Source organism: Galleria mellonella, unplaced genomic scaffold (assembly GCF_026898425.1).
Source record: "Galleria mellonella isolate WM207_F2 unplaced genomic scaffold, CSIRO_AGI_GalMel_v1 utg117, whole genome shotgun sequence".
NCBI classification, from domain to species: Eukaryota; Metazoa; Arthropoda; class Insecta; order Lepidoptera; family Pyralidae; genus Galleria; species Galleria mellonella.
The window spans coordinates 1,241,587-1,268,792 of record NW_026441980.1 but is presented as its reverse complement, the minus strand read 5'-3'; the positions used below and the strand labels follow the sequence as shown (position 1 = coordinate 1,268,792).

The 27,206-nt window shown below is 35.9% G+C and overlaps 3 protein-coding genes across 4 annotated transcripts in view; 2 read left to right on the top strand and 1 right to left on the bottom strand.

The window, feature by feature from the left end:
- The first annotated feature begins 1,022 nt into the window (after positions 1-1,022).
- On the top strand, positions 1,023-7,421 carry LOC113510373 (esterase FE4-like). The gene is made up of 5 exons (XM_026893826.3): positions 1,023-1,182; positions 2,335-2,400; positions 2,810-2,956; positions 3,491-4,791; positions 7,162-7,421. Exons 1-5 carry the CDS (start codon positions 1,177-1,179, stop codon positions 7,343-7,345), a joined length of 1,704 nt encoding a protein of 567 aa, XP_026749627.2. The 5' UTR covers positions 1,023-1,176; the 3' UTR covers positions 7,346-7,421.
- Positions 7,422-9,581: 2,160 nt separating this feature from the next.
- On the top strand, positions 9,582-16,322 carry LOC113510374 (juvenile hormone esterase-like). 2 transcript variants are annotated; one of them, XM_052895411.1, is made up of 5 exons: positions 9,582-9,739; positions 10,315-10,374; positions 11,397-11,543; positions 12,239-13,539; positions 14,456-16,322. In XM_052895411.1, the coding sequence occupies exons 1-5, from the start codon at positions 9,737-9,739 to the stop codon at positions 14,628-14,630; spliced, it is 1,686 nt and encodes a 561-aa protein (XP_052751371.1). In that variant the 5' UTR covers positions 9,582-9,736; the 3' UTR covers positions 14,631-16,322. The 2 variants fall into 2 exon arrangements, with proteins under 2 accessions (XP_052751371.1, XP_052751377.1); XM_052895417.1 differs by lacking the exon at positions 10,315-10,374 and having other exon boundaries at positions 9,604-9,739.
- Positions 16,323-16,503: 181 nt separating this feature from the next.
- The window catches only part of LOC113510214 (cadherin-23), a 32,977-nt gene continuing 22,274 nt past the window's right edge, over positions 16,504-27,206 (bottom strand). The window contains exons 14-23 of the mRNA XM_052895407.1: positions 26,785-27,005; positions 25,554-25,680; positions 24,837-25,012; positions 23,363-23,483; positions 21,913-22,079; positions 21,072-21,382; positions 20,376-20,436; positions 18,663-18,826; positions 17,378-17,628; positions 16,504-16,740 (exon numbers count right to left, since the gene is read on the bottom strand). Coding sequence (XP_052751367.1) covers positions 16,628-16,740; positions 17,378-17,628; positions 18,663-18,826; positions 20,376-20,436; positions 21,072-21,382; positions 21,913-22,079; positions 23,363-23,483; positions 24,837-25,012; positions 25,554-25,680; positions 26,785-27,005 — 1,712 coding nt within the window. The 3' untranslated portion in view covers positions 16,504-16,627. The remainder of the gene's footprint in view (positions 16,741-17,377; positions 17,629-18,662; positions 18,827-20,375; positions 20,437-21,071; positions 21,383-21,912; positions 22,080-23,362; positions 23,484-24,836; positions 25,013-25,553; positions 25,681-26,784; positions 27,006-27,206) is intronic.

The following is a 27,206-nucleotide window of genomic DNA, read 5'->3' as shown; positions in this document are numbered from 1 at the left end:
GTTCTTTTGTTTTAATCGAAAAATAGTGTTTTATTTTATATACACTTTCTACCTATGTTTAATTTTTTTATATGTCATACACGTGTGTCTTAGACGTAAGCGTAAATGCCTCTATAATATATGTATAAATATAATTGTACCTCTGTGGGTATGTATGTACCTCTAAGTACTGAATAATTAAAAATAATAAGATTATTCAAAAGGTTCATTAAAGGGAATTGGTGAGTGGTTTGAAAGGTCACTCTCTGGAAGTCGCATTTCTGGCCAGTAACTAAAGCGGCAGAAAGCAACTTTAGTCAGTCGTCCGTGTCTCCTTCACGAACCAAACTTGATAATTAGCATGCAAGAGACAGCCGATTCTCTCTTTCTCTTGTATTTATTTTTATTTTGAATTGAATATATTGTGCTACCTGTTATCTCGTGATACACGAAGGGTGTATCACGTGAAAGGGTTCATTGAACTTGTACAGGAAATTTCATTTGTTGTAAATCATTCGTACACATCTCCAACTCTATCCGAGATCCGCGGTCATCTCGAAGTTAAGTTAAAAAATTTGAAGGTACTCAACAGAGCAAAACGATATTTCAACTTCGACTATTTTCAAATATATACGAGTTAAAAAAAAACAAAATATTATATACTTAAGTTATTCAATGAGTATTTTGTGACAACCCTATTTAAGAAAGGTGAGGAGTGAGGGGAAGCGGGGTTTATTTTTTTAAATAGATGGTAACCCCCGCCTGCGCTAACGGTATACACTGGCGGGGCACCAGTGAGGGTTGACAGGTGAGGATGAAAGCATGTCAGTTAGCCCATCGTGATGAATTCATAAAAAAACAATCAAGATGGTTTCCAGGGGGAACTTCGTAGAGGTCGACTTGACAAGGTACATTGTTAGCAATGGGGTTTCCAGTCCCATTACTACCAATCGCTTTCCCCCCAACGTGGGATAGATTTTGTCGTTAGAACAGCACATACAAAAAAATACATGAGTGTCACTTCTATCCAGAACATTCTTATAAGCGCCTAGTCACCATATAAAATTAGATATGTTACTTGGCTTTTGAGGAAAATTATTATAGGCGTTGCAGTTAGTATTTGTCTTATAAGTGAATGCTACAAATGAGTCAGTCGGTGTTTCATTTTAAAAGCGACCAGCGCCAGTCGTATTACTAATGATGGTGAGATTTTTTTTTTTTTTATAAACGCTTACAGACTGTGACAGTTGTGATTCTTTTCTGATACGATATTCACTACTTACGTGATTACTTATCAAAATTCAGTGTGTGTAAAAAAATATCGTATGTTTTAGTGCAATAAAGAATATATTGGTCCGTAAAAAAAAAAAGATATGTCCAAGAAAAAAAGTTTAACTTCAGTTGTGGCACACTAACTTATTTTGATTTAAAAACTAAACTATTAAATCGATTTTGTAGAAACTTCTATGAGACCAATCTGTAAATATGTCCTTTCAGATAAAAAAAACAAAGAATTTTATAAATCGGTTTCCATCTGACGAAGTTAAGAACTAACGAACATATAAAAAACAACATACAACAAAAAGCATTTTTTTTTAATGAATGATAATGGAATGGTAACCTCACCCGCGCTATCGGTGTACACCGGCGGGGCACCAGTGAAGGATGGTAGGTGAGGATGAAGTAGGTCAGTTAGCCCATCGTGATGAATTCAACAAGAATTGTTCACGATGGTTTCCAGGGGGAAACAACTTGGAGGTTGACCTAATAAGGCATATTGCTAGCAATGGGGCTGTCAAACTCCATTACTAATAAACCTTTTCCCCCCCAACAAAAAGCATTGCATGTCTATGCAATAAATAACCATTACATAAAAAATAATAATCTAAGCATTGATTTGACAAATATAATTAAAATCAATGGATTAATTAAAAACAAAGATTATATAGATAAAGCACTGAGTCTCAAAAACGGACAAAATTTTTGTCAGTCAATTGCCAAATTAGGTGACTCGTTCTTTATCAGTGTTTTATAAATTTACGTAAACAATGTATCTTCACGTTTAAAAAATAAATAAAATGAGTATTTACGTGTTAAAAAGATGCAGAAATTATAAGACAAAATAAATATAGAAGTTATAAAGGAATCGTTCATAACAATTTATCACGCAAAATTGTATGAAAAAGTTAACCTATTTTTTCGAAGTATTTGTATGGAGACTCTATGTATGTATATATGTAATCTAAGGGATACACATACATTTACATATGAAAAACGTTGCCTTTCTTTCTATGGTAGGTATTTGGTTAAAAACTGTTTTAATTTTTAACACGGTCAATGTTCTGTTACAAATAGAAGGCGATTGTGGTAACGGTGGTGCTTTGTGCTGCACTGTTTGTGAGACTGTCTACCTCAAGTCAGGTAAATAACGTACCTATATATATACTACTAGAAAATTGTTAATTATTTTAATGTAAATAAATACATATTATCCATACATACATACATAGAAAACATTTAGACCAATACAAATAGACTTATATATGTATATAATTAATTCAAGTATTATACTAGAATCGATACGATATAAAAACCTTTAAGAAAAGAGCATATTCCTTTTTAAAAGGCCGGCAGCACACCTGCAATGCCTCTGGTGTTGTGGGTGATCATGGGCGGCGGTAGTCACTTACCACCAGGTGAGCCACATGCTCGTTTGCCCCCTGTGTTGTAAAAAAAAAGTGAGAAGAAACAAATAGATTTCTGATTGAATAGAGATTGAGCGTCAAGAGTACATATAGTATCATGACTCCTTGATTATGTTTTCTTTTAGGATAAACAGCCTGTAAACGACCCCATAGTGACAGTCCGTGAGGGGAAACTAAGAGGTTCAGTGCACACTCTGGTGGATGGTTCAACGTCTTACAGTTTTAAAGGTATACCTTATGCAGAACCTCCGATTGGGAAGCTGAGATTCAAGGTACAAAAAAGACAATATAATTTAATTTTTAACATGTTTATTAATATAGTCGAAATTACAGATGGATCAATATACAATCGACATAGTAACAATGTAGTACAATTATAATTTTGTTGCCCAAATTAAGGCTATGTTCCATGAAAAAAAAAATGGATGAATTTGTATGTGTTAGTATGAAATTAAACTGAAACGAAATAAAAAAATATATCAAAACTGGTTCAAAATTGTTAAAAATAGCGAGGAATGTACGCACAAAAAGTACAGTTAATTTGAGAACTTCCATAATTTTGAAGTCACCTATAATTAGTTGATACTATATATAAGTATGTATTACCATGTCTAAAATTTTACCTAATTATGTACATATTGAGAGTATTTTGTTTTTTACGTTTATCTAAATACATTATTAACTGATTATAAATTTGACATTATCTAGAAATCTCACTGATCATAACACGATACTTATCTTCTTATCACCACAATATTTAGTTTTGTAATTTTTTTTTATTACTAATGATTTATATGATATTATAGGATCCATTGCCTCCGAAATCTTGGAAAGGCATACGTGAAGCAGTAAATCATGGCTCAGTGTGTCCGCAATTCGATATTACCACCGAAGAATTGATTGCAGGCGACGAGAATTGCTTATTCTTGAACGTTTTTACTAAATCGTTAACAGCATCAGCTAAGTTACCAGTAATGGTATGCATTCACGGCGGAGCGTTCACGTCTGGATCAGGCAATTCAGATTTTCTGGGTCCAGATTATTTATTACAACATAATGTTATTCTAGTGACAATTAATTATAGGCTTGAAATGCTAGGATTTTTGAGTTTGGACATACCTGAGGTGCCTGGAAATGCGGGTATGAAAGATCAAGTAGCTGCATTAAAATGGGTAAAAAATAATATTGCTCAATTTGGTGGTGATCCAAATAACGTGAGTATTTTTGGTGAAAGCGCTGGGTCAGCAGCGGTTTCTCATCACTTACTGTCACCGATGTCTAAAGGGTTATTTAATAGAGCAATTGAACAGAGTGGAACGTCTATAGATGATTGGGGTGTTGGCAGAGATCCAGTTGCAAGGGCTTTCAGAGCAGCTAAAGTGCTAGGAAAAGACACAAAAGATGTGCATGAACTATTAGATTTCCTTCAAAGTGTACCAGCTTTGGATCTTGCTGGATTAACATTTAAGACTGATACTGAAGATGAGAAAAATAGAGGCTTACCTATACATTTTGCACCTGTTATAGAAAAGAAATTCAACAATATAGAACCATTTTTATGTGAAGAACCGCTTACCATCTTGCTCTCAGGTAAAACAAACAGAGTACCAATAATGATTGGTTATAATTCGGCTGAAGGTCTTCTTATGTTATCTGACCATTTATCAAAAGCTGATTTTAGAAATAAGAATCCTAAGTATTTAGTTCCAAGAGAAATTGCACAAAAAATATCTGAGGACAAAACAAAAGTATTTGGAGAGCGTATTAAGAAGTTCTATGTTGGGAACAAAGAATTTTCGAACAGCACAGCAGAGGAAATAGTTAATTTGCAGACTGATATAAATTTCGCTTACAACACAAACAGATTTGTGCATTTGTACAGTGCTGCAAATCAGCCCATTTACAAGTATAGGTTCAATTACGTTACTGATATGAACTTTATAAAAATATCGCTTGGATTGGCCCATTTAAAAGGAGTGGCTCATGCGGATGATTTGTTTTATTTGTTTAACAATGCTGAGACCAAAGATGTTTATGAAAAACAAGAAAAAGTGAGGCAAATAGTATTCAAAGTGACGAAACTGTGGACTGATTTTGCTAAAACTGGGTAGGTACATGTTTTAAGTAATAGTGACTTAAATTAGCTTATGATAGTTTGGATATATATCAGAAGAATAAGTGAGGAAGTCATAAAATTTAACGTAATAAAGAAAACGTCTTTATACGTCTTCAAAACCTATAAAATTCTGTGCATAAGGGCATGTTATTGGGCCTGACGTAACGAATAATCGCCATACTAAACACATTCTCTCATACCTCACCATAAAATATGATCACACATCACTTGCATCTATTGATTAACTATAATATAAGGTCATTATTTTGTCTCAAGGATTTGTTGCACACTATGCTTGTCTTTGAATAATCGCTACTCGAGAATCTTTATTTACCATCGATTATTGGTCGAGCTATATAGCCGGCTCATTGCCAATTTAGTTTGCCAATTCTTCGAACTATGTTTGGTTACACTTTGGTTTTTATGCGAACGTTTTGTATTCTATGTATTATGTAGTAAAACTCTGAGCTTAATCCCCTTCACCAAGAGTTGATAATAACCTCACTCGATCCATGAATTATCATTGTTATGACTAACATATGAAATATTTCTCTTATCATTTCACATTTTGTTGTTATATAAAATATTCAGCTATGCTGTTACATATGTATTTATATAAAATAAAATTAACAGAGACTACAACTAACTATCATTATTAACAAAGTCGAATACTTGTATTTTCCAAATGATTTAGCCAAAAAAAAATACTGGCAACTTTTAATTAGGTACTAAATATTTGGCTTTGTTTGCGGAAAATTTCCTTTGTTTGTTATCGAGGTTTTATTATGACCCAGTTAAAATTTTTTTGGAATTGCCGCTTCTGATGCTTGTAAGGCTGAGAAAATTAGAAGAGCACACCAAGAAAGCACACCAATTATTTCTCGTCCAGCGTATCCCGTTAGCGCAGGCGGGGTTACCATACCATTTTCATCCATCAAAAAAAAAAAATTATTTCTCGTTTGCACTGGTCATTCCAGAGTATTGACATATCACTACATAGTATAAAACAAAGTCGTTTCCCGTCTGTCTGCGCCTATGTATGCTTAGATCTTTAAAACTACGCCACGGATTATGTTGGGGTTTTTTAAACAAATAGAGTTTAAGAGGAAAGTTTCTATGTATAATACATGCATCATATAGTATCGTGCTTCATAGCGCGACAATTTTTTCGAAATTGTATGTTCGTACTTTAGTCAGTATTGACGTTAATTTTTAAACCATACCTACATACATACATATCTGTCACGCCTGTCTCCCATTAGGGTAGGCAGAAACAATGGAACGCCAAATGCCTCGATTCAAACAAACCTCTTTCGCTTCTTCCATATTCATCAATCTTGTCATACACGCTCGCCGGTTACGGGTACTTTTAATTTGGCCCTTCTTCAGCACGTCACCTATTTGGTCGACATACGTCCGTCTAGGGCGGCCCCTACCGACATCTCCATTCTTTTTTGCTCGATAAATCTTTTAATCTCTTCTCTCTCTTTTTCTCTCTATTTTTAAACCACTCTGTAGTATATTTAATATCAGTATTGCACCCGCGCGAAGCCGGGGCGGGTTGCTAGTATATAATAATAAAGATTACATTGAACTCTGAATTGTCCTTGACCTTCATATCTAGTTTGTGGTTAAGCAGAAATTATTGAGTAAATAACAAACGTCCAATATTTACTGTTAAGGAAAACATTTATCATTTTCCCTGTAATTTACTGGGTTTTTCCTTTTCTAAGCGTGAATATTGTTTCTAATGTTGTTGTTGGGATTTCCTCGTGTTTGCTCTATGCTCCTTATCCATTTTCTTCAAAATGTCGTAGAATTGGGTGGGATATGACGTGAATTTACAGGGTACAGAGGAATAACACCTGAGTCCTCAGGAATGGCAACGCATGGGGGGTATCATGGGCGAAACAATATACTCTGTTATGTCCATGGTACTGTTCATGGCTACAGGCGACGGTTACCACTTTCCATCAGGCGGGCCGTCAGCTTGTTTGTCATTCTAAGTTGTATAAAAAAAAAATTCCGTCATCATCGTGCAGTAAATAATATATATAAAAGCTAGTTAATATAGATAATATATAAAAGCTATATAAATATTAAAATATTAAAAATATGGAATTTTGTAAAGATGCTTGTATATATATATATCCAAGTGATATATTTAGGCCTTTCCCATAGTCTAATAATCTAATCTCCAATTCATAAGGAACGGCCCCTAGTCACTTGCCTCCCTTAATTCCCATTATATATATATATATATATATATATATATATATATATATATATATATATATATATATATATATATATATATATATATAAAATAATTCCTCTAAAATAATTCTCCTAAATTTCCAGCAATCCAACACCGGACAACAGTTACGGTGTAAAATGGGAACCGTACACTCGTACTGGCAAGGAATATTTGAATTTGGAAGAACATCCCACTGTGGGCCACGCAGCTGACCGGGACAGGACCAATTTCTGGGACAGCCTGTATTGCGAAGCGGGAGTGCCTTGTATAGCAAGATACAATTTGTAGATTTTATTTGATAATAATATTATATGTAAATAATATAAATCTGTGCTATATTTAATAATAAACGTATCGTATCATATTGGCTTGAGTTATTAAATGGATGATAATGGAATGGTAACCCTGTCCGCGCATCTATCATCTTTCCCTTTTTATCCACCATTGGTATACGCTGGCGGAACACCAGTGAGAGATTTTATTTATTTATTTACACTTTATTGCACTAAGTTAAAAGAAAAGTAATAAATACAGTAAGTATTAATGAGAAGTGATGCAAATGGCGGCCTAATCGCTAAGCAATCTCTTCCAGACAACCTTTGGGTAGAGAGGACATTATATAAATATTAGAAAAATTGTGTGAAAGTAAATTAGGTGAATGTAAGTTCACTTACTAAAAATAAAAATATTATACAAGAGAGAGAGGGGATTGTTAGTAATGGGTATGATTACTACCTATATTCAGCATAGGTTAGACCATTTGATTTATTTACTAAAAATAAAAAAAAAAATCATCAAGAGAGAGAACGGAATTGTTAGTAATGGAGATTAGCAATCCCGTTGCTAACAATATACCTTATCAGATCGATAAACCCATAAGGTATAGGTTTCTCTCATTTCATCTTAGATACAATTACAATTGTAGCCATCTTAGATTTATTTATATATATTTGCACACATTAAAATATGTCGGCGGATTCAATGCCTGATGGCATTCTCTAGCAGTCAACCGTTACGCTAAACAGAGAGTAAATGGCGGCGCATAGGTCTAGCAAAATCAATTTGTAAATAAAATAAATATTTTGAGTTTTCCTTCTCTAGTACCTACTGACGATGAAAGAAACTGTTGACATTGTATTTTTGTTCCGTCATCGCTATACCTGTACGCGATAAATATGATTTCTATAAAGATTAAAATCATTGACTTAGTGTAACGTACTTATTAAGATTAAAACAATCAAAATAAAACCTGGTCATAGATAACAGACATATGCTGAAACGGTTCCGCAGCAATTTAGTTTTAGTTTCATCCCAATCATCTGGAAGAGTGGCGGTCTTCCACCGTGCGTTTCTCAAGGCACTTTCTTCCACGCACAACCATTCTTTGGAATCAACTTCCAGCAGCAGTATTTCCGAACCAATACGACAGCGTAACCTTCAAGAAAAGAGTATATTCCTTTTTAAAAGGCCGGCAGCACACCTGCAATGCCGCTGGTGTTGTGGGTGATCATGGGCGGCGGTAGTCACTTACCATCGGGTGAGCCGCATGCTCGTTTGCCAGGGGGCAAGCAGGGGCATTGTAAAAAAAAAATAAAAAAAATATTATTTGAATTAATGTAAAAATAAATGTTGAGGAAAGAAGAAATCATTATAATCAACGAGTTTCAAAGATAATTTCTGACCTCAATACCCTCCTAGGTATTGAGTGATCAAAACAAACGGATTACTCAGTGAATAAGACTTTATGAGTAAAGATTTACATTGCGGTTTAACAGGAGCAATTATTATAACTTTGGAAAGTACTTCATGACTCAGCACTCGCCATAACATGAGTTATGACGAGTGCTGTTTCAGGCAGAAAAACCTGTGACACTGCGACCTTTCCATGATCTATTGTGCTCGCCCTTTTTAAAGTTCGCTGCTAACTCCTATCAATGATAGGAATTTTAAGATGTTTTTTGTAGCGACGTTTTTTAGGGTATCGAGTGTTTTTTTTTATACAACTTAGAATGGCAAGCAAGCTGACGGCCCACCTGATGGAAAGTGGTAACCGTCGCCTATAGACATGAGCAGTGCCATGGATATAACAGAGTATACTGTTTCGCCCATGATACCCCCCATGCGTTGCCATTCCTGAGGACTCAGGTGTTATTCCTCTGTACCCTGTAAATTCACGCCATATCCCACCCTTCAAACCGAAACACAGCCATGCAAACACAACTGCTTCACGGTTGAAACACTAATGGGACAAAGGTACCCAAGCAATCGACTTTTGTACAAAGTCTCCCTCTGGTATTTCCAAAGGAGATATTCCGTTTATGTATAAGTGGGCTACAGCCACACATTCAGTGCTGCGGCGTTTCTTCCTCACTGTGACAAAATCTGCAAACATTTTTTGGACATAAGCCCAGTTGGGCCATATGCTTGTTTAGTTTCCAGTGTCCAGTGAGAGCCCTTGTAAATACACACATATAATATAAATTTTACTTAAGAGTAATTTTGTCGAGTCCTGTAAGTATTTAGCAAGTGACAAAGCTCTCGGGACGTTAAGGAAAATGCAATGGAAATACCTACTCGGTGCATCCATGCAAAACAATACATACACGATGTACACTCATATCTGTGTCAGTTAGCTTGACTTTGTGTACGACGCGAAACGTATCATTTGTAAGGAACATAATGGTATGTTATTTGTAATATGTTATTTCTATTAAATATTATATTTATTATTTTTGATATTGTATTTATGTTTCATGTTGATAATTAATTAAGTAATATTTATAATTATTTTATATGTAATTTTTACGACAATTACTTTATTTATACTAATTTTAAATAATAATAATAATAAATAATTTATACTCGTAAATTTCATTATAGCATTTTTAAACAGTCATTTTTTTACGAATCTACCGCTCAGTTCGAAATAAAATTGCAGCTGTGAAAATCGGGCAAGAAACACTGCTATTGCTTTATTTTTTTCAAATAAATGTTAATTTTACAACAAAAAAAAAATATTAATGACTATCAAACACTTGTTGATAAAAAGAAATAAAAAAAAAAAAATTACAACGCTAGAATTAATTACAATATTCTTGAACAGACCAGTTGCTACTAGAAGCACCCGATCACGAATTGGTAAACATGAGTTAATAATGAATACATTTAATTACCATCATGTATTTTAAAATACTGTAATGTAATGAATATTAAGAATTTATCAATTAACATTTTAATTGTTTTTATACTCCGGACAGAGGGCGATAATGGTATTGCTGTTTTGTATGACTGCTGCTAACATTTCTACTTGTCGTAAGGTAAAATATCAATATCATCATCATTTCAGCCATTATCCGTCCCCTGCTGGACATAGGCCTCCCCCATAGACTACTATAAGGAACGGTCCTGAACCACCTGCATCTACAGCCTCCCTGCAATGAATTTGAGGTCGTCACTCAAGAACCTTTTTCCCCCATCGATTGTCGGTTCTTCGAGCTATGTGACCGGCCCATTGCCACTTCAGCTTGCTTATTCTTCGGGATATGCCGGGCAAAATTTGAATATCGATAGATATATATTTTTTATTAAGTATAAATTTTTATGCATCTATTAATATATATACTGTGTCGTCCATGATACCTCTCATACGATGCCATTCCCGAGAGTTAAGATAATTTTTAATCTCCACTTCCATGTTAACATAGGTTCTTTATAATATTCAATTAAAAACAATATAATACACTGGTGACTTGTAACACAGGTTCTTCTAAACCTACCGCAAGCACCAGTCTCTCACAAAACTGGTCTTCATTTCAAATTGTACCTCATGTTGTTACTTTATTATACCTTTTGTGAAGAGAAAATAAACCATTCATTCATTCATTCAATTTAATTCAATTTATTTTATTCGTTACAATATTGCATTGTGTTGAATATTTTTGCAAATGACAAGAAGATATCGTAAAATATAACAAAACAAAAAAAAAATATGAAGCAACAAAATAACCAATAATAATTGTCAAAAATAACATTACAATCAATTTACAAATGTCATTAGTAAGGCATAAAATATTAAAAGAGTATTTTAAAATTCATCAATTGAGTAGATGCACCTTTCCAACAAAAGAGTATAAAGTTTTATTTTCAAAATTCTCCAATCTTTAATAGTTTTTAATGCAGTGGGTAATTTATTATACAATTTAACCGCTTGAAATTTTGCGCCATGTTTCACTATATTTAGTTTTGGTTGGACATCATATGCAACATTTTTTCGTCTAGAAATCATGCGTATATAATATAGGATTTGATAATGTTTAATTGAATGCCCATATATTTTCAGAGTGTAAGTGTTTCAACAGATCCTATAGTAACGGTAAAGCAAGGAAAGCTGAAAGGTTCTACCAGTACCCTTTTAAATGGATCACCATATTATAGTTTTAAAGGAATACCATACGCTCAGCCACCGATTGGAAAGCTGAGGTTTAAGGTAATATATTATATATATTCTCAAATGTGACATTTAAAATTCATCGTCATCTTTCCACCCTTATCCCAATTATTATTTGTGGTCGGCGTAATATGTTTTTTGTCCATATTACAAAAAGATTTGGCTTATAGATTTATGACCGACCACCTACCGGACATCAACTTCTTGAATTTTTTTTATACAACTTAGAATGGCAAACAAGCCCACCTGATGGAGAATGGTAACCGTCGCCTATAGACATAAGCAGTACCATAGACATAACAGAGCATACTGTTTCGCCCATGATACTCCCCATGCGTTGCCATTCCTGAGGACTCAGGTGTTATTCCACTGTACCCTGTAAATTCACGCTATATTCCACCCTTCAAACCGAAACACAGCCATGCAAACACAACTGCTTCACGGTTGAAACACGAATGGGACAGAGGTACCCAAGCAATCGACTTTTGTACAAAGTTTCCCTCTGGATAAAGTTACTACATATTAATAAATGGAGCGATCACTCTTCTTATTTGTGCTTTCCTAAATTGCAGCAAACTGCATCTCCTAAAATCGTCGTTTAAAGAGTGAAGGCAGGTATTCTTAATACGAAATTTTGTAATATTGCCCTCCATCTAAATTTATTTACTTTTTTATTCTAAAATTCTGCTTTTAATGTACAAAAAGGTAATAAATAATTTACCCATTGTTTTCAGGCCCCGTTGCCCGCAATACCCTGGAAAGGTATCTACGAAGCAATAGAACATGGCGCAGTTTGTCCGCAATTCGATATCACCTCTCAGAAGCTGATAGAAGGAAATGAAAACTGTTTATTTTTAAACGTGTACACAAAATCTTTGAAGCCTGTTACCAAATTACCGGTTATGGTATTTATTCATGGTGGAGCATTTACATCTGGATCCGGTAACTCTGATGTATTCGGTCCTGATTATCTTTTGCAGCATGATGTAATTTTAGTCACAATAAATTATAGGCTTGAAGTGTTAGGATTTTTGAGTCTGGACATCCCTGAGGTACCAGGTAATGCAGGTATGAAAGACCAGGTTGTTGCATTGAAATGGGTTAAAGATAATATTGCTCAGTTTGGTGGCGATCCCAATAACATTAGTATTTTCGGTGAAAGTGCTGGTTCCGGAGCAGTCACTTGTCATATGGCTTCACCAATGTCCAAAGGTTTATTTCACAAAGTAATAGCACAAAGTGGAACAAGCATAGATGATTGGGGTGTCGGCAAGGACCACGTTGCAAGAGCGTTTAGAGCCGGTAAAGTATTGGGGAAAGATACAAAAGATGTGCATGAATTATTAGAATTTCTCCAGAGTGTCCCAGCAATAGACCTCGCTGGACTAACATTTAAAACTGAAACTGAAGAAGAAAAACTTAGAGGTTTGCCCGTACATTTCATACCTGTGGTGGAGAAGAATTTCAAAAATGTAGAACCATTTTTAAATAAAAGTCCTCTTGACATTCTACTAGCGGGTGAAACGAATAAAGTACCATTGATGATTGGTTACAATTCAGCAGAAGGGCTACTGATGTTGTCTGATCATTTAAGTAAGGCGGACTTTCGTAATAAGAATCCTGAATATTTGGTGCCAAGGGAAATATCCCAAAAAGTACCTCAAGATAAGACAAAGGAATTTGGGGCTCGAATAAAGAAGTTTTATGTGGGAAATAATGAATTTTCTAATGATACAGCAGAAGCCATTGTTAACTTGCATACGGATTTAAACTTTGCTTACAGCGTTCATAGATTTATACATTTGTATGCGGCATCTAATCAACACATTTATCAATATGTATTTAATTATGTATCTGATATGAACTTCGTGAAGATATCTTTAGGATTGGCTCAAATGAAAGGGGCATCTCACGCTGATGATCTATTTTATTTGTTCTACAACGGTGGAACGAAAAATGTTTACGAGAAACAAGAAAAAGCGAGAGAAATTGTTTACAAAGTTACTAAGCTTTGGACGGATTTTGCAAGAACTGGGTACGTACATTCCATATCTACGGTGTCATAAAACAGTGTTTTTCGAACTTTTTCATGACACGACCCCCCTAATATGAAAAAATATTTTGCGACCCCCAACCCTTCGCTTTTTTCATATATTTTAAAATGAAAAAGAAGCGAAGTAAAATTATTTTCTTAGATCAAGAATTTTTTTGATGATACAAGAAAAAAATCCTAACCTAAGAAAATAATTTTGAAGAATTTGATCGTTTTAAACCAAAAAGAAAAAACTTGAATCAAGTAAAGGTCATTGAAACTAAGAAAGTTTAATTGGTTCAAGAATTATTTTTCTTTTTACAAAACATTTAAATTCTTCAAAATGACTTTTTTGGGTCATGTTAATTTTTTTATCTATGCATAGACGAGTCAGAGGTTTTTTGTTGATTTGTATTAACATATAAATGTTTTAAAAATCATTATTCTTAAGAAATCTATCTTTATAACTTTTTTTTACTGAGGTAGTTTTTACGAACCCTCTATAAAGGCTTCCTGGTCCCTTTAGGGGTCGCAATCCATGTTGAAAAACACTGTCATAAAATATTCATAGAAAAAAAAAGAACTACAATTACGGGGTACGGAGGTATAGCGTTTTAGTCCTTAGAAATTGCAACGCGTGAGGTACCAATAATGTATCAATAATGTATAGATAGAATTTTTTATCTGATCGGCTTGTTTACCATACTTTATTGAATAAAACAATATACTTTGTTATGTCCATGGTACTGCTCATGTCTATAGGCGACGATTACCACTTTCTATCAGGTGGGCCGTCAGCTTGTTTGCCATTCTAAGTTGCATAAAAAAAGTAGTCAAGTCCTGAAAATGCCCAATTAAACAACATGATAATTATGAAGAGATAAGTAATTTACAAATATTTTTTTTATTTTTTTTTCAGTAATCCAACACCAAATAATAGTCTGAATGTGAAGTGGGAGCCGTTCACCCGTACTGGGAAACAATACATTAAACTAGAAGAGCCGCTATGTGTGGGACGCGCTGCCAACCGCGACAGAATACAGTTTTGGGACAATCTGTATTGCCAAGCAGGGCTGCCTTGTATTGGAAATTAACCCTATGTTTTGCCTTGTATGTAATAGTCACTATCAATTAGCTAGAATAACAACCGCAAAACAGTTCTATGATAACAAAATAAAGAAAAAAATCCGTAAGAAATTTATGAAAAACTTACATTTGGAGCATGGCATTGTATGGGTGTGAAACATGGAATGACGCAAAAAGAAATAAAGATGCTTGGGGCATTTGAGATGTGAAAGGATAAGCTGGACAGACAAAGTAACGAGTGAGCAAGTCTTGAAAAGGGTGAATTAGAAACGAATATTAGTAAAAACAACAGAGGCAAAATGCTTGGGCCATGACGACATGACGATTTTTAACCCTTCTTTGCATGATTTTTTTTATTGGTGAAATAAATCAAGGTGATATAATTAGTGTTCAAAATTAAAGGAAAAACTGTTAAAAAAAAAAAATTTGACAGCTATATTTTTTTTCCGCAATAGACATTAAAAAGGTATCCAGACACGATTAACTTAAAGTGAACTTGGTCTTTTATATAATTTTTGGGCATTCAATGTTATGATGGCAATTTTGCACCATTATACAAAGAAGGGTTAAAGAACATAGTAGAAGGAAAAATAAGAGGGCAAAAGAGGAAGGAGAATAACTACATGGCATTAATAAAGGAAACTAGGTATCATAGACGTATAGAGAGGTCGAAGATATGAGCTGGAAAGAAGTTCGCTAAATTAACCGACACCCAACTAGATGGAGTGACGGTCTTAAATACATTGCAGGGAGTAAGTGGATGCAGGTGTTTCAGGATCGTTCCTTATGGCAGTTTATAGGGGAGGCCTATGTCCAGCAGTGGACAGGTAATAGATGGACAGAAATGATGATGATGATTTGATTAAATTGAAACAAAAAAAAAAATTATAAACGTTGTATTATAAATTTCATTCTCTTAAAATTCTAAGACAATTGTTACATTTAATTATTATTTATATTATAATTCATATCTCATTGTGACTTAGAATAAATAAATATTTATATTTAATATCACACTACAGTTATAATGACACGTAAATTATTTGTACAAAATCATTTAATACTTATACATAATGTAAAATTTCACAATGGCAAAGTATTCATAGGCAATTTGTCATTTTTTTATTTCAATGACGAACTAATCAAATTGTATGGAGTGAAATCAAATTTGTAGTATATATATATATATATATATATATATATATATATATATATATATATATATGTATATGTTTGTATGAAGCAATGTATTTATATTGTTTGATAGTTCTAAATTTAAGATATTAATTTACTCCATATCTTATAACTTAGACACTAATTTACATTTAAGTACACTTATGTAACTTACATAAGATTAGTAACCTTTAATGTAAAATGTACATCTGAAACTTATTGGGATTGCTTTACAAACAGATATCAGATTGTATTGATGTAAAAATGACTTAAAATTTTATCATTAATATTTTTTTTAATTAATCTGTGGAGTACATACAATCTTTTCTATATCTTTCCCCTCCAAATTTCTTAATGAGCGAGGCAATAAATAAATCAAAAATGTAAAGTACTTATTATAATACTGCCAACGTACACTAATCCAATTATTTTTTTATACTATTTAAGTTTCTATCTTTAAATATTCAATTTCAATTCATTTAACAGAGAATTCTCAAGAGACTTAATAAATCAAAATAGGCAATTCATACGTGAATCAATTAATTACATAATTTTCATAATAATAATAATAATATATTATATATTTTTTTATATAAATAAACACGTAAAATATTATATTTAAATACTGAAACAATAATTTGGTATAATAATTTTGTGACATAAAAATTCAAAATTTTAACAAATTAAATTAATTTTTCTATATATGGTACTTTATTGTATATTTTAAAGTTATAATTTTGAATATGTCACCTCTATTGAGGCTCACTTGTCGTTGGTAGAATTAAGTGGGCATTAACTTAAAGAGCATACTCTATTATGACGACCTTGGTTGTCACGTCGTGTACAGTGGCTCGGAGTACAACCTGGTAGGCACCGATATATTGCTGGGCGCTGTTGGCGGCGGTTCCCTGGCCAGCAGGAGAGCTGAACGTGCTCGATGTTTGGCTAAAAACAATTGAGTTGCAGCAATAAATGACTGTCCTGCGGTCCCAGGATAGAATAGGCCACGTCTTACTTTCCCATAGGTGTTGTAATAGGCGATTAAGGGAACCTAATGGCCTAGGGGTGGGCAGTGGCGTCCCATTTAAAACATCACCAAAGTCGAATTGCAGTTACCAATCCGCCTGCTACTCTACTGGCATAACCCCCCTAGGGGGAGGCTTATGTTCAAAAGTTGGACAGTTAACGGTTGATATATGATGATGATCCCGCCAGTATATACTGATAACGCGAGTGGGGTTGCCATATCTAATATTAAAGGAAAGATTCGGTTGTTTATTTGTTTGTAATGGATAAACTCAAAAACCCTTCAATCGATTTTAAAAATTCTTTTACCTATAAAAAGCAATATTATCAGCAACTAACATCTTTACTAATATTATATCTATCTATCTATATACATCGCAATTCCCTGTTCATGCCATAATTGCCATAATTTTGTCTGCCTTTTGTACCTTATTTTATTTTGGCTAATAAAGTTATTTAAATAAATAAATAAATAAAAGAAATACATATCTGAAGAACATTCTTATTCTTCATTTGGTAACTTTATAAAAAAAAAAATATGGAATATTTCAATTACCATTTGAATGCATACAGCACAGTACAATGGCCGCGATTAACGCTGCAACTGGCAACACCCCAGCTAGAGCCAGCAACGCGTGCTGCGCCGGGGAATGTTTCGTACGGGACACGCCACAGCTCGTAATGTTGTGCACGTTGAACGACTCTAGGATCTCCTGGAACTCTGTTCCTAGAGATCTTATTGTGGCCTTCATAGCTTTGGGCGTGAGTGCTTCCCCGGTCTCCATTTTGCGAAATTGGAAGCAAGGCCTGAAAATAAACAAGAGTTATTTTTCTTTTTTTGTACGTAACCTTCATTAATCAATTAATATTTTTTTTTTATACCACGAGTGGCAAACAAGCGTACAGCCCGTTTGATCGTAAACGGTTACTGTAGACCAGGGGTGGCCAACCGGTTGCTCGCAGGTATTAGCCCAGTCGACCTCGTGGCAAGGCAAACAATATAATATTTTGCTAATCTAGCGGAAGATGCTCGGATGCAATGATCACACTAATATAAATTTAGTAACTACTTACTAAAAATAGTTTTCAGTTTTATGTGTTGCCATTCCTGAGGACTCAGGTGTTATTCCTCTGTACCCAGTAAATTCACGCCATATCCCACCCTTCAAACCGAAACACAGCCATACAAACACAATTGCTTTACGGTTGAAACACGAATGGGACAGAGGTACTCAAGCAAACGGCTTTTGTACAAAGTCTCCCTCTTGCAAGCGGAGCACTCAATGCTAAATTAGTTTTGCACAGGATTGTTAAATTACCCAGGGTTGGGGGGGGGGGGGGGGGGGTTGTCAATAATGTATCATTATAACCACGTATAAGTACCAGTCCCATTTCTACAACAATATATCCTCTCAGGTCGTCCTCCACGTGGTCCTCCCTGAAAACCATCGTGCCGAATCCCAGGTGTATTCATCACGATGGGCTAACTGACCTACCTTTTCATTCCCACTTTTTTTTTTAATTGGTGATAATGGAATGGTAACACCGCCCGCGCTATCGGTATACACCGGCGGGGCACCAGTGAAGGATGATAGATGAGGACGAAGCAGGCCAGTTAGCCCATCGTGACGAATTCAACAAGAATTGTTCACGATGGTTTCCAGGGGGAACCACGCGGAGGTGGACCTGATAGTGTATAGCTAGCAATGGGTTCATTAGACCCCATTACTAACAATCCCTTCGCCCCTATCATTCTCACCTGTCACCCGTCACTGGTGCCCGGGCAGCGTGTACCGTTAGCGCAGGCGCGGTTGCCATTCCATTATGATCCATTGAATTACCCAAGGTCACCGTAGAGGGCGGTGTGCGCGGCGTCGTGCAGCTGCAGCCGCAGGCGGCGCGGCGCCAGCGCGGCGGCCACGCGCCCGCGCAGCGCCGCCAGCCGCGCGCGCCCGCCGCCCGCCACCACCAGCCGCAGCAGCTCCCTCTCGCGCACCACCACCACCTGAACGTAGCCATCACTTGCAAATTTTTCTATTGTTAACACCGTAGGTTTTAAAAGAAAGTAAAAAAAAACAAAAAAAATCTTTTTTTTTACAGAAATATACGCCTGAAATATACCCCACGCAGGGGTCAAAAAAAAATTAAGAATTATAATAACGAAACTACACACAAAAATATATATTTATAAATAAAGAATATAAAATAAAAAAAGAAAAAAAAAAACAATTCGTATTATAATAGTTTCATCCAAAATGTGTGTGTGTGTGTGCGCGTACGGGCATGCGTGCGTGTGTGCGTGCGTGCGTGTGTGTGTGTGTGCGCGTGCGTGCGTGCGTGCGTGCGTGCGTGCGTGCGGCGCAGCGTGCGTGTGTGTGTGTGTGTGTGTGTGTGTGCGCGTGCGTGCGTGCGTGCGTGCGTGCGGACGTGCGAGCGTGCGTGAGTGCGTGCGTGCGTGCGTGCGTGTGTGTGTGTGTGTGTGTGTGCGTGCGCGTGCGTGCGTGCGTGCGTGTGTGTGTGCGTGTGCGTGCGTGCGCGCTTGCGTGTGTGTGTGCGCGCGTGCGTGCGTGCGGGTGGGCGTGCGTGCGGGTGGGCGTGCGTGCGTGCGTGCGTGTGTGTGTGTGTGTGTGTGCGTGCGCGTGCGTGCGTGCGTGCGTGTGTGTGTGTGAGTGAGTGCGTGAGTGCGTGCGTGTGCGTGCGTGCGTGGGTGTGAGTGTGAGCGCGTGCGTGCGTGCGTGCGCGCATGTGTGTGTGTGTGTGTACGTGCGTGCTAGCTGCGTGTGTGTGTGTGTGTGCGCGTGCGTGCGTGCGTGCGGGTGCGTGCGTGCGTGTGTGTGTGTGTGTGCGCGTGCGTGTTCGCAATACTTGCAAAAAGAGGTCCGTGCTCAGCATTTTGCTGTAGTATCCCTGACACTACAGCAAACGCTGATTTTCAGCACGAGCCTTTGAATGTATTTATTTATTTAACTCTTTACTCGTATTACACCATAAACAAAAATATACAATGACAATTGAGCAACTCAAGTGAAATACAGTAACATAAATGCAGATTGAAATATACACATAAAGGTGCAAACGGCGGTCTTATCGCTAGGGCAATCTCTTACAGACAACCTTTGTAGCTACTGTAGCTAGTTATCGGTATATTATGAACGCCAGATCCCTGATCTTAAACGCTAGGATAGTAGCAATAATTTTTAATTAGTAGTAATATACTAAATTCAAAATCCTTATTAATTTTTTTTATACCACTGAGGTGGCAAACAAGCATACGGCCCACCTGATGGTAAGTGGTTACCGTAGGCTATGAATGCCTGCAATATCATAAATGTGAAAGTCAATTTATTTGTTTGTTTATAATTTGAGATAGAAACAGACATAGACTACTTTTATCTCAGTCAAAATAATTCCGGTTACGCGAATAAAGTCCCGGGTAAAGACCCTTCTGATATCCGGAGTTTCTAAAAAAAATTCAGAGGTTTATACTAAGATTAGATAACTTTATTGCTGTGTCCATTAATAAATAAATCGAATAAACAATTAAAAAAAAATACCTCTACTGAAATATCGCTGAATCTGGTGGGATCCTCGGAATTGTTCGCTCGTACCACAAGCCTGTAAATATAACAGATTTTTACACACAAAATTCAAAATTATTATCGTTTAATAGTGTTTATTTATTTATTTATCTATTTATACTTTATTATACACACTGATAATACATAAAAATATGACAGAGCTAAGTAAATGTACAAAGACTAACTTAACTCTAAAAGAGTTCTCTTCCAGCAACACCCAAAGTGGAAAAGAGTATCGATATCAGCGGCTAAAAGAGTGTACAATATTGTGACAATTTTCAAACAAAAAAGAACTACACTTAAGTTCATTTTGATTTTGAAGATTTTTTTTATACAACTTAGAATGGTAAACAAGCTGACGGCCCACATGATGGAAAGTGGTAACCGTCGCCTAAAGACATGAGCAGTGCCATGGATATAACAGAGTATACTGTTTCACCCATGATACCCCCATGTGTTGCCATTCCTGAGGACTCAGATGTTATTCCTCTGTACTCTGTAAATTCATATCCCACCCTTCAAACCGAAATACAGCCATGCAAACACAACTGCTTCACGGTTGAAACACGAATGGGACAGAGGTAGAGCAATCGCAAACAAAATCGAGTTTTGTACAAAGTCTCCCTCTGGTAGATCTAAGCCACTAGCAAGATTATGAACAGAAACCTTCACCTGAATATTCCATCAGCGTAATGGATCAGATTCTTCATAATTTTCAATTCTCCAGTAACGTTATTTAATACAATAACATCTGTTATATTATTTAGCGATTTCGTTTTAATTGGTGATTCGAAACTCATATTGACTATTTTATAATTTATTGCTAATGCATCGGGATCTTTGTCTATCGCTTTGATCGTTGCAATGTTTGTATCTATTGGTACATTCAGACGTACTCCGATAGTCATATTGGCACTTTCGTATTCAGGAAGATGGTCGTCGACGTCTAATATTTTTATTAGTATTTGGATTTCAGATGGATCCTGCAATGTATTATCATATTAAGAAATTAGTTTGAACATCTCTCTAGTTGCTTCAACAAGGCATATTTAATTCATCTTAGTACTAAAAACATTATGGTAATAAATAAATAATTATAATTTCCTTTTATACAACTTAGAATGGCAAACAAGCTGACGGCCCACCTGATGGAAAGTGGTAACCGTTGCCTATAGACATGAGCAGTACCATGGACATAACAGAGTATACTGTTTCGCCCATGATATCCTTCATGCGTTGCCATTTTTTTTAATTGATGATAATGGAATGTTAGCCCGGCCTGCGCTAACTACTCTGGTTTACCGTTAGCGCAGTCTAAGTCTCCATTTCCAATCAGTATCCAATCTCTAACATGAATTGAAATATTTAAAAATAAAAACGATGTGAAATCAATAACAAAAAAGGCCTTTCAGACATCTTTACGTTTTGTATTCCAGTAGCGAAGTGTTAATGGAGAAACAGTATTACCCTAAACACAAAAACAAAAACAATCTTTCGAATTATAAATACTTACCAATCTATTATAAGCTACATTTAATTTAGGTTTAGTATTATATTTGTAACATTTTACAGTAAGTAACAGTTTCGATATTGCTTCTCTGTCCAATCTTGCGGCTACTTTTATCATTGCTTTACTGTTGTTCGTTCTTTCCAATTTCACTAGACCCAGTTTATTTCCAGCTAAAAAGATTTTATTTATTAATATACTTAGTTTTTTTTAATTTAATTTATTAATTTACCTAGCCGTATGGTTTTAGCTTAGCTAATTTAATGATATTTTTGATGTCTTACGTACGTAATATCTAAAAATTTTCAATGATTTTGAAATTTACCAGTTTAGGTTTAAATTACTTGATTATACTTAAAGTATGACATTGCGTAGACAAATCTCTGTAATTATAACTTCTTTCGAAGTTTAAATGTTTTGGAATTTTACAAATAACATTGAAGTTAGTTTATAATAATAATAATATATTTATTTATGTCTCCTCGCAAACAACTTAAATTTACACATAGGTATTTAGGATAAAATAAAAATAAAGTTTGAAGCTTGTATTACCAACCGTTTCTATTAATGAAATACTTGAAACATAATTGCAAAGATCTCTCATCTTTCAGGTCCTTAAAAGACTAATACATTACATCTACGAGTATGTGAATAAAAACCGTCGTTTGCTTCCGGCAAAGAATGGGCCTCTTACTTTTCCCGTAGGTGTCGTAATAAGCGACTAAGCGAACTTAATGGTCTAGAAAACGACAGCATCGTCTCTCTTAAAATATTACCAAAGGATAACTGTGGTTGATAACCTGCCTGCCAAATATGGCAACTACCGGTAAAAACTCGCTTTATGGGGGAGATCTAGTTCAGCAGTGGAACCCGTTAACTATAACGGGTGATATGATGATGACCATGTAAATAACAGTACAATACTGCAGCGGCCAGCAACTGAGGTATTGATGGACGAATGTGCAAATGTTGGCCGAGGCGTAGCCGAGGCACACATACGTGAGCCCATCAATACCTAGTTGTGACCAAGGCTTGTATAGTATTTTTCTCAAACAATGCGCGGAAATCAAAAACACAATTTTACTTTTTAAGTTCAATGACGAATAACGAACAATAATATTTTTTCACGCGCCATAATGTTCCTTTGTTTTTTTTTTTCAATAAACAGCTTTCTATTTGCAAGCCAGTTCAAAATTTAAATAAAACCTTTTATTAGTTACCTCCTTGGTAGCCATGTTTCGAAGTAAAAGGTCGTTCCATTTTTAAATTACAGGACAGTTTACATAGTAATTTATCTGGCCGCAAAACACGACAGATATGGATTTTCATACAACTTTTGCCGGCCGCTGCCCGCATGTATCTGGCCAGTACGGCAATTTTGATTTATCTCGAAGAAGATTGTCAAAATAATGCTCACATTTCCAAGCATGTTTGAGAAAAAATATAATTCCATTACCTGTAATTGCGTAGTCGATTGCAGCATTGTCACCGATATCTTCGTCGATTGCTTCGAATATTCCAACAACTGTTCCTATTGGTACTTCCTCTTTGATTGTCATTAATAATGGAGGGTCATCCTTGGTGGAAAGAAAACATTAATTATTCTATTAATTTCCCTTTTAAAATTATACAATGTGGCATATACATCTACAAGTTTATTAGCTAAAAGAAGTACTGTATTACTGTTTCAGTCATGAAACATATTATTACTTTATTTAACAGGATATTGCTCCGACCTTCTTTACTTATTTATTTATTTATTCATAGGAAAACCAGGGCTACACTACTTATAAATGGGAGAAAGGGATTGTTAGTAATAGAGACTGAGAATCCCATTGCTAGCAATATACCCAACCAGGTCGACCTCCTCGCGGTTCTCCCTGGAAACTATCATACTTAATTCCTGATGAATTCATCATGATGGGCTACCTGGCCTGTTTTCATTCTCATCTATCACCCTTCACTGGTGCTCCGCCAGCGTATCCCGTTAGCACAGGCGGTGTTACCATACCATTTACACCCATCAAAAAAAAAAAAAACTACTTATAAAATCGTTTGTCTTGATTAATTATTGAAAGCTAAAATTCAGGACGTAGGTATCTTTTACAATGTAAGCATCCGCTAAGATGTTTATAAAAAAATTTAATTCAAAAGGGGTAACACACCACGCGTGCAGAGACGCAGGCTCAGCTGGAATTGGGGGGAAAGAGATTGTTAGTAATGTGGACTACCAGTCTTATTGCTAGCAATATACCCTGTCAAGTCGATCTTCACGTGGTCCCCTCTGGAAACCATCGTGCTAAATTCCAGGTGTATTAATCACAATGGGCTAACTGATCTGCCTTTTCATTCTCACTTATCATCTCTCATTGGTGCCCCGCCAGCCTATACCATTAGCGTAAGCGAGGTTACCATTGCATTGTCATCCATTAACAAATAGCTTACATAAATCAATCAGGAATAGAGTACTATAGACGGTTTTATTATTAAGTATTCCCTTCCAGACGTTTGGATGATCTTGCACGTCATTTCTGCACTACCAAATCGTCATAGTCGTAGAATACTGACGGATCTTTATATGTAATCTTCGTCAGATCCGTCAGTATTCTACGACTATGACGAAATGTGGTACATTGCTCTAAATTCTGGCAACACAGTAATAGAAATTGATTAATAATATATTCTAATATTGGCTGTGTGGTCCCGGCATAGAATAGGCCACCCCTTCCTTTCCCGTGGGTGTCGTAACAGGCGACTAAGCGAGGGATTGGTAGCAATGTCCCTCTTAAAACATCTCTAAAGCCTGACTGCGGTCGCCAATCCGCCTGCCAAGCGTAGCAAGTACTGGAATAACCCCCCAAGGGGGAAGCTTATGTTCAGCAGTGGACAGTTAAAGGCTGATTTGATATTCTAATATGAATACGACTTACCAAGTTTCTCCCAAAGTGTGGTTTGTGATCATCAACGTCTGCAACAGCGACCGTCACTATCCTCGTACTCTGCTGCGGCGGTTGTCCCCTGTCACTCACCAGTAACACCAGTGTGTACGACGCTTTACGCTCACGATCCAGCGACTGGCGGGTCGTTATTATACCCGATCGTGGATCTGGAATTTAGTTGAAACTTTGAGCGTATTTTTCTATTTGTGAAAATTGTTAGTAATGAGCTTCATTATTAAAAAGCAAATTGTATTCTTTCATCTTTTTTCACTGTGCATGCCTATCTATATCTGTTTTTTTTATACCACTGAGGTGGCAAACAAGCATACGACCCACCTGATGGTAAGTGGTTACCGTAGCCTATGAACGCCTGCAATACCAGAGATATTACGCGCGCGTTGCCGACCCTGAAGAAACCTCTTTACCCCCTTTGAAGAACCCCATGCTGTAGTCTCTTGGGAAAACCTCGGCAGGGAGCTCATTCCATAACCTGAGTGTTCGTGGGAGGAAACATCTCTATTGCAATTGTAAGTAATGCAAAAAAATTGTCTAAAATTGTTCTTCAGGGTCGGCAACGCGCGCGTAATGCCTCTGGTATTGCAGGTGTTTATAGGCTACGGTAACCACTTACCATCAGGTGGGCCGTATGCTTGTTTGCCACCTCAGTGATATAAAAAAATATCTATTTATTAAATATATTCTACTTACCAACAGCAAACGATTTAGCATCAGCGTTGCTCTGTTGGATGGAATAGAAGAGCTGTCCGGAAGGTTGGGTGGGATCGTCCGGGTCGCTGGCGACGACTTGGAATACCGTCGATCCAATGGTAGCGTTCTGTAAAAAAATATATACTACTAATAATACCCCCTTATTCATAAAAAAGTAAAATTTCGTACAAAACTGGCAAACCTGCTAAGGGAGGCCCCTTGGGAGGTTTACATTCAGCAATGGACAGTTAAAGGCTGATAGATGTACTAAGTTAGGGTATGACCTATCCATGTACTCATTTTTTTTATTTATTTATTTATTTTTGTGGTACAACAACAGATTACAAACAAATCTTTTAACAATAGCATACAACAATAGCATTTGCAAACTTATAATAGATTGCAAACTTATATCCAATTATAGTTGTAATCAACATTCACAAAGATGAAACAGAATAGGTTGATTTTTAATACAAAAAAGAATTAATGATAAAAACTACATACAAGATTTACCAAAGGGAGACTTTGTACAAAAGTCGATTGCTTAGGTACCTCTGTCTCATTCGTGTTTCAACCGTGAAGCAGTTGTGTTTGCATGGCTGTGTTTCGGTTTGAAGGGTGGGATATGGCGTGAATTTACTGGGTACAGAGGAATAACACCTGAGTCCTCAGTGACAAAACATAAAACTCAAAATTATTTTTGGTAACTACTTATTTATATTAGTATGATAATTGCATGATCATGGCGAAACAGTATACTCTGTTATGTCCATGGTACTGCTCATGTCTATAGGCGACTGTTACCACTTTCCATCAGGTGGGCCGTCAGCTTGTTTGCCATTCTAAGTTGTATAAAAAGAAAACAAAATAAGGATCAAAAACAAAACTACCAAACTAATAGGTTATCAAATACGTTTAAAACGTCAAATAGTTTTTGCTTGAAAGAGTAATAAAAATTCATCCATTCATTTATTCATTATTAGAAATTTTCACATTTATAATATTAAAGGAAAATAACAGGATATATTATTATTAGGTATTTTTGACAATAATTTATTATTACAGTGAATATTACTTATACCGGCGAGCGTGTATGAAAAAATTGATGAATGTGGAAGAAGCGAAAGAGGTTTGTTCGAATCGAAACATTTGGCGTTCCATTGTTTTGCCTACCATAATGGGAGACAGGCGTGACAGATATGTATGTATGTATGTAATGAATATTACTTACCTCGCTTACAGTCAACACCTCACCCGCTGCCGGCCTAATGAACCTGGGAACACCATCGTTGGCACTTACATCGCCAATGTATAGCGACAAAGAACTGTCCCCAGTGTGCCCCCCACCATCAGTCGCGCCAATGAGCAGCCGGTACGGGTCCGTCCGACCGCGACCTGTTAAGTCTCTACGTGTTTTTATTTCCCCTGTCATTGCATCTATCGTGAAGAAACCTGAAATGAAAATACTGTCTGAATTGATGCTATAAAATTTTTGTAACCTGTAGGATAGGGTAAAACATGGATTCAGGATGTATGATAGGGAATCTGAAATGAAAGGTCTAGTTAGTTTCGTGTAATAAAAAAGTATAGTAAATTTGGTGTAAGTACAGTAAATTATGAGAAACCAATATTAAACTTCGATATTAATAGATT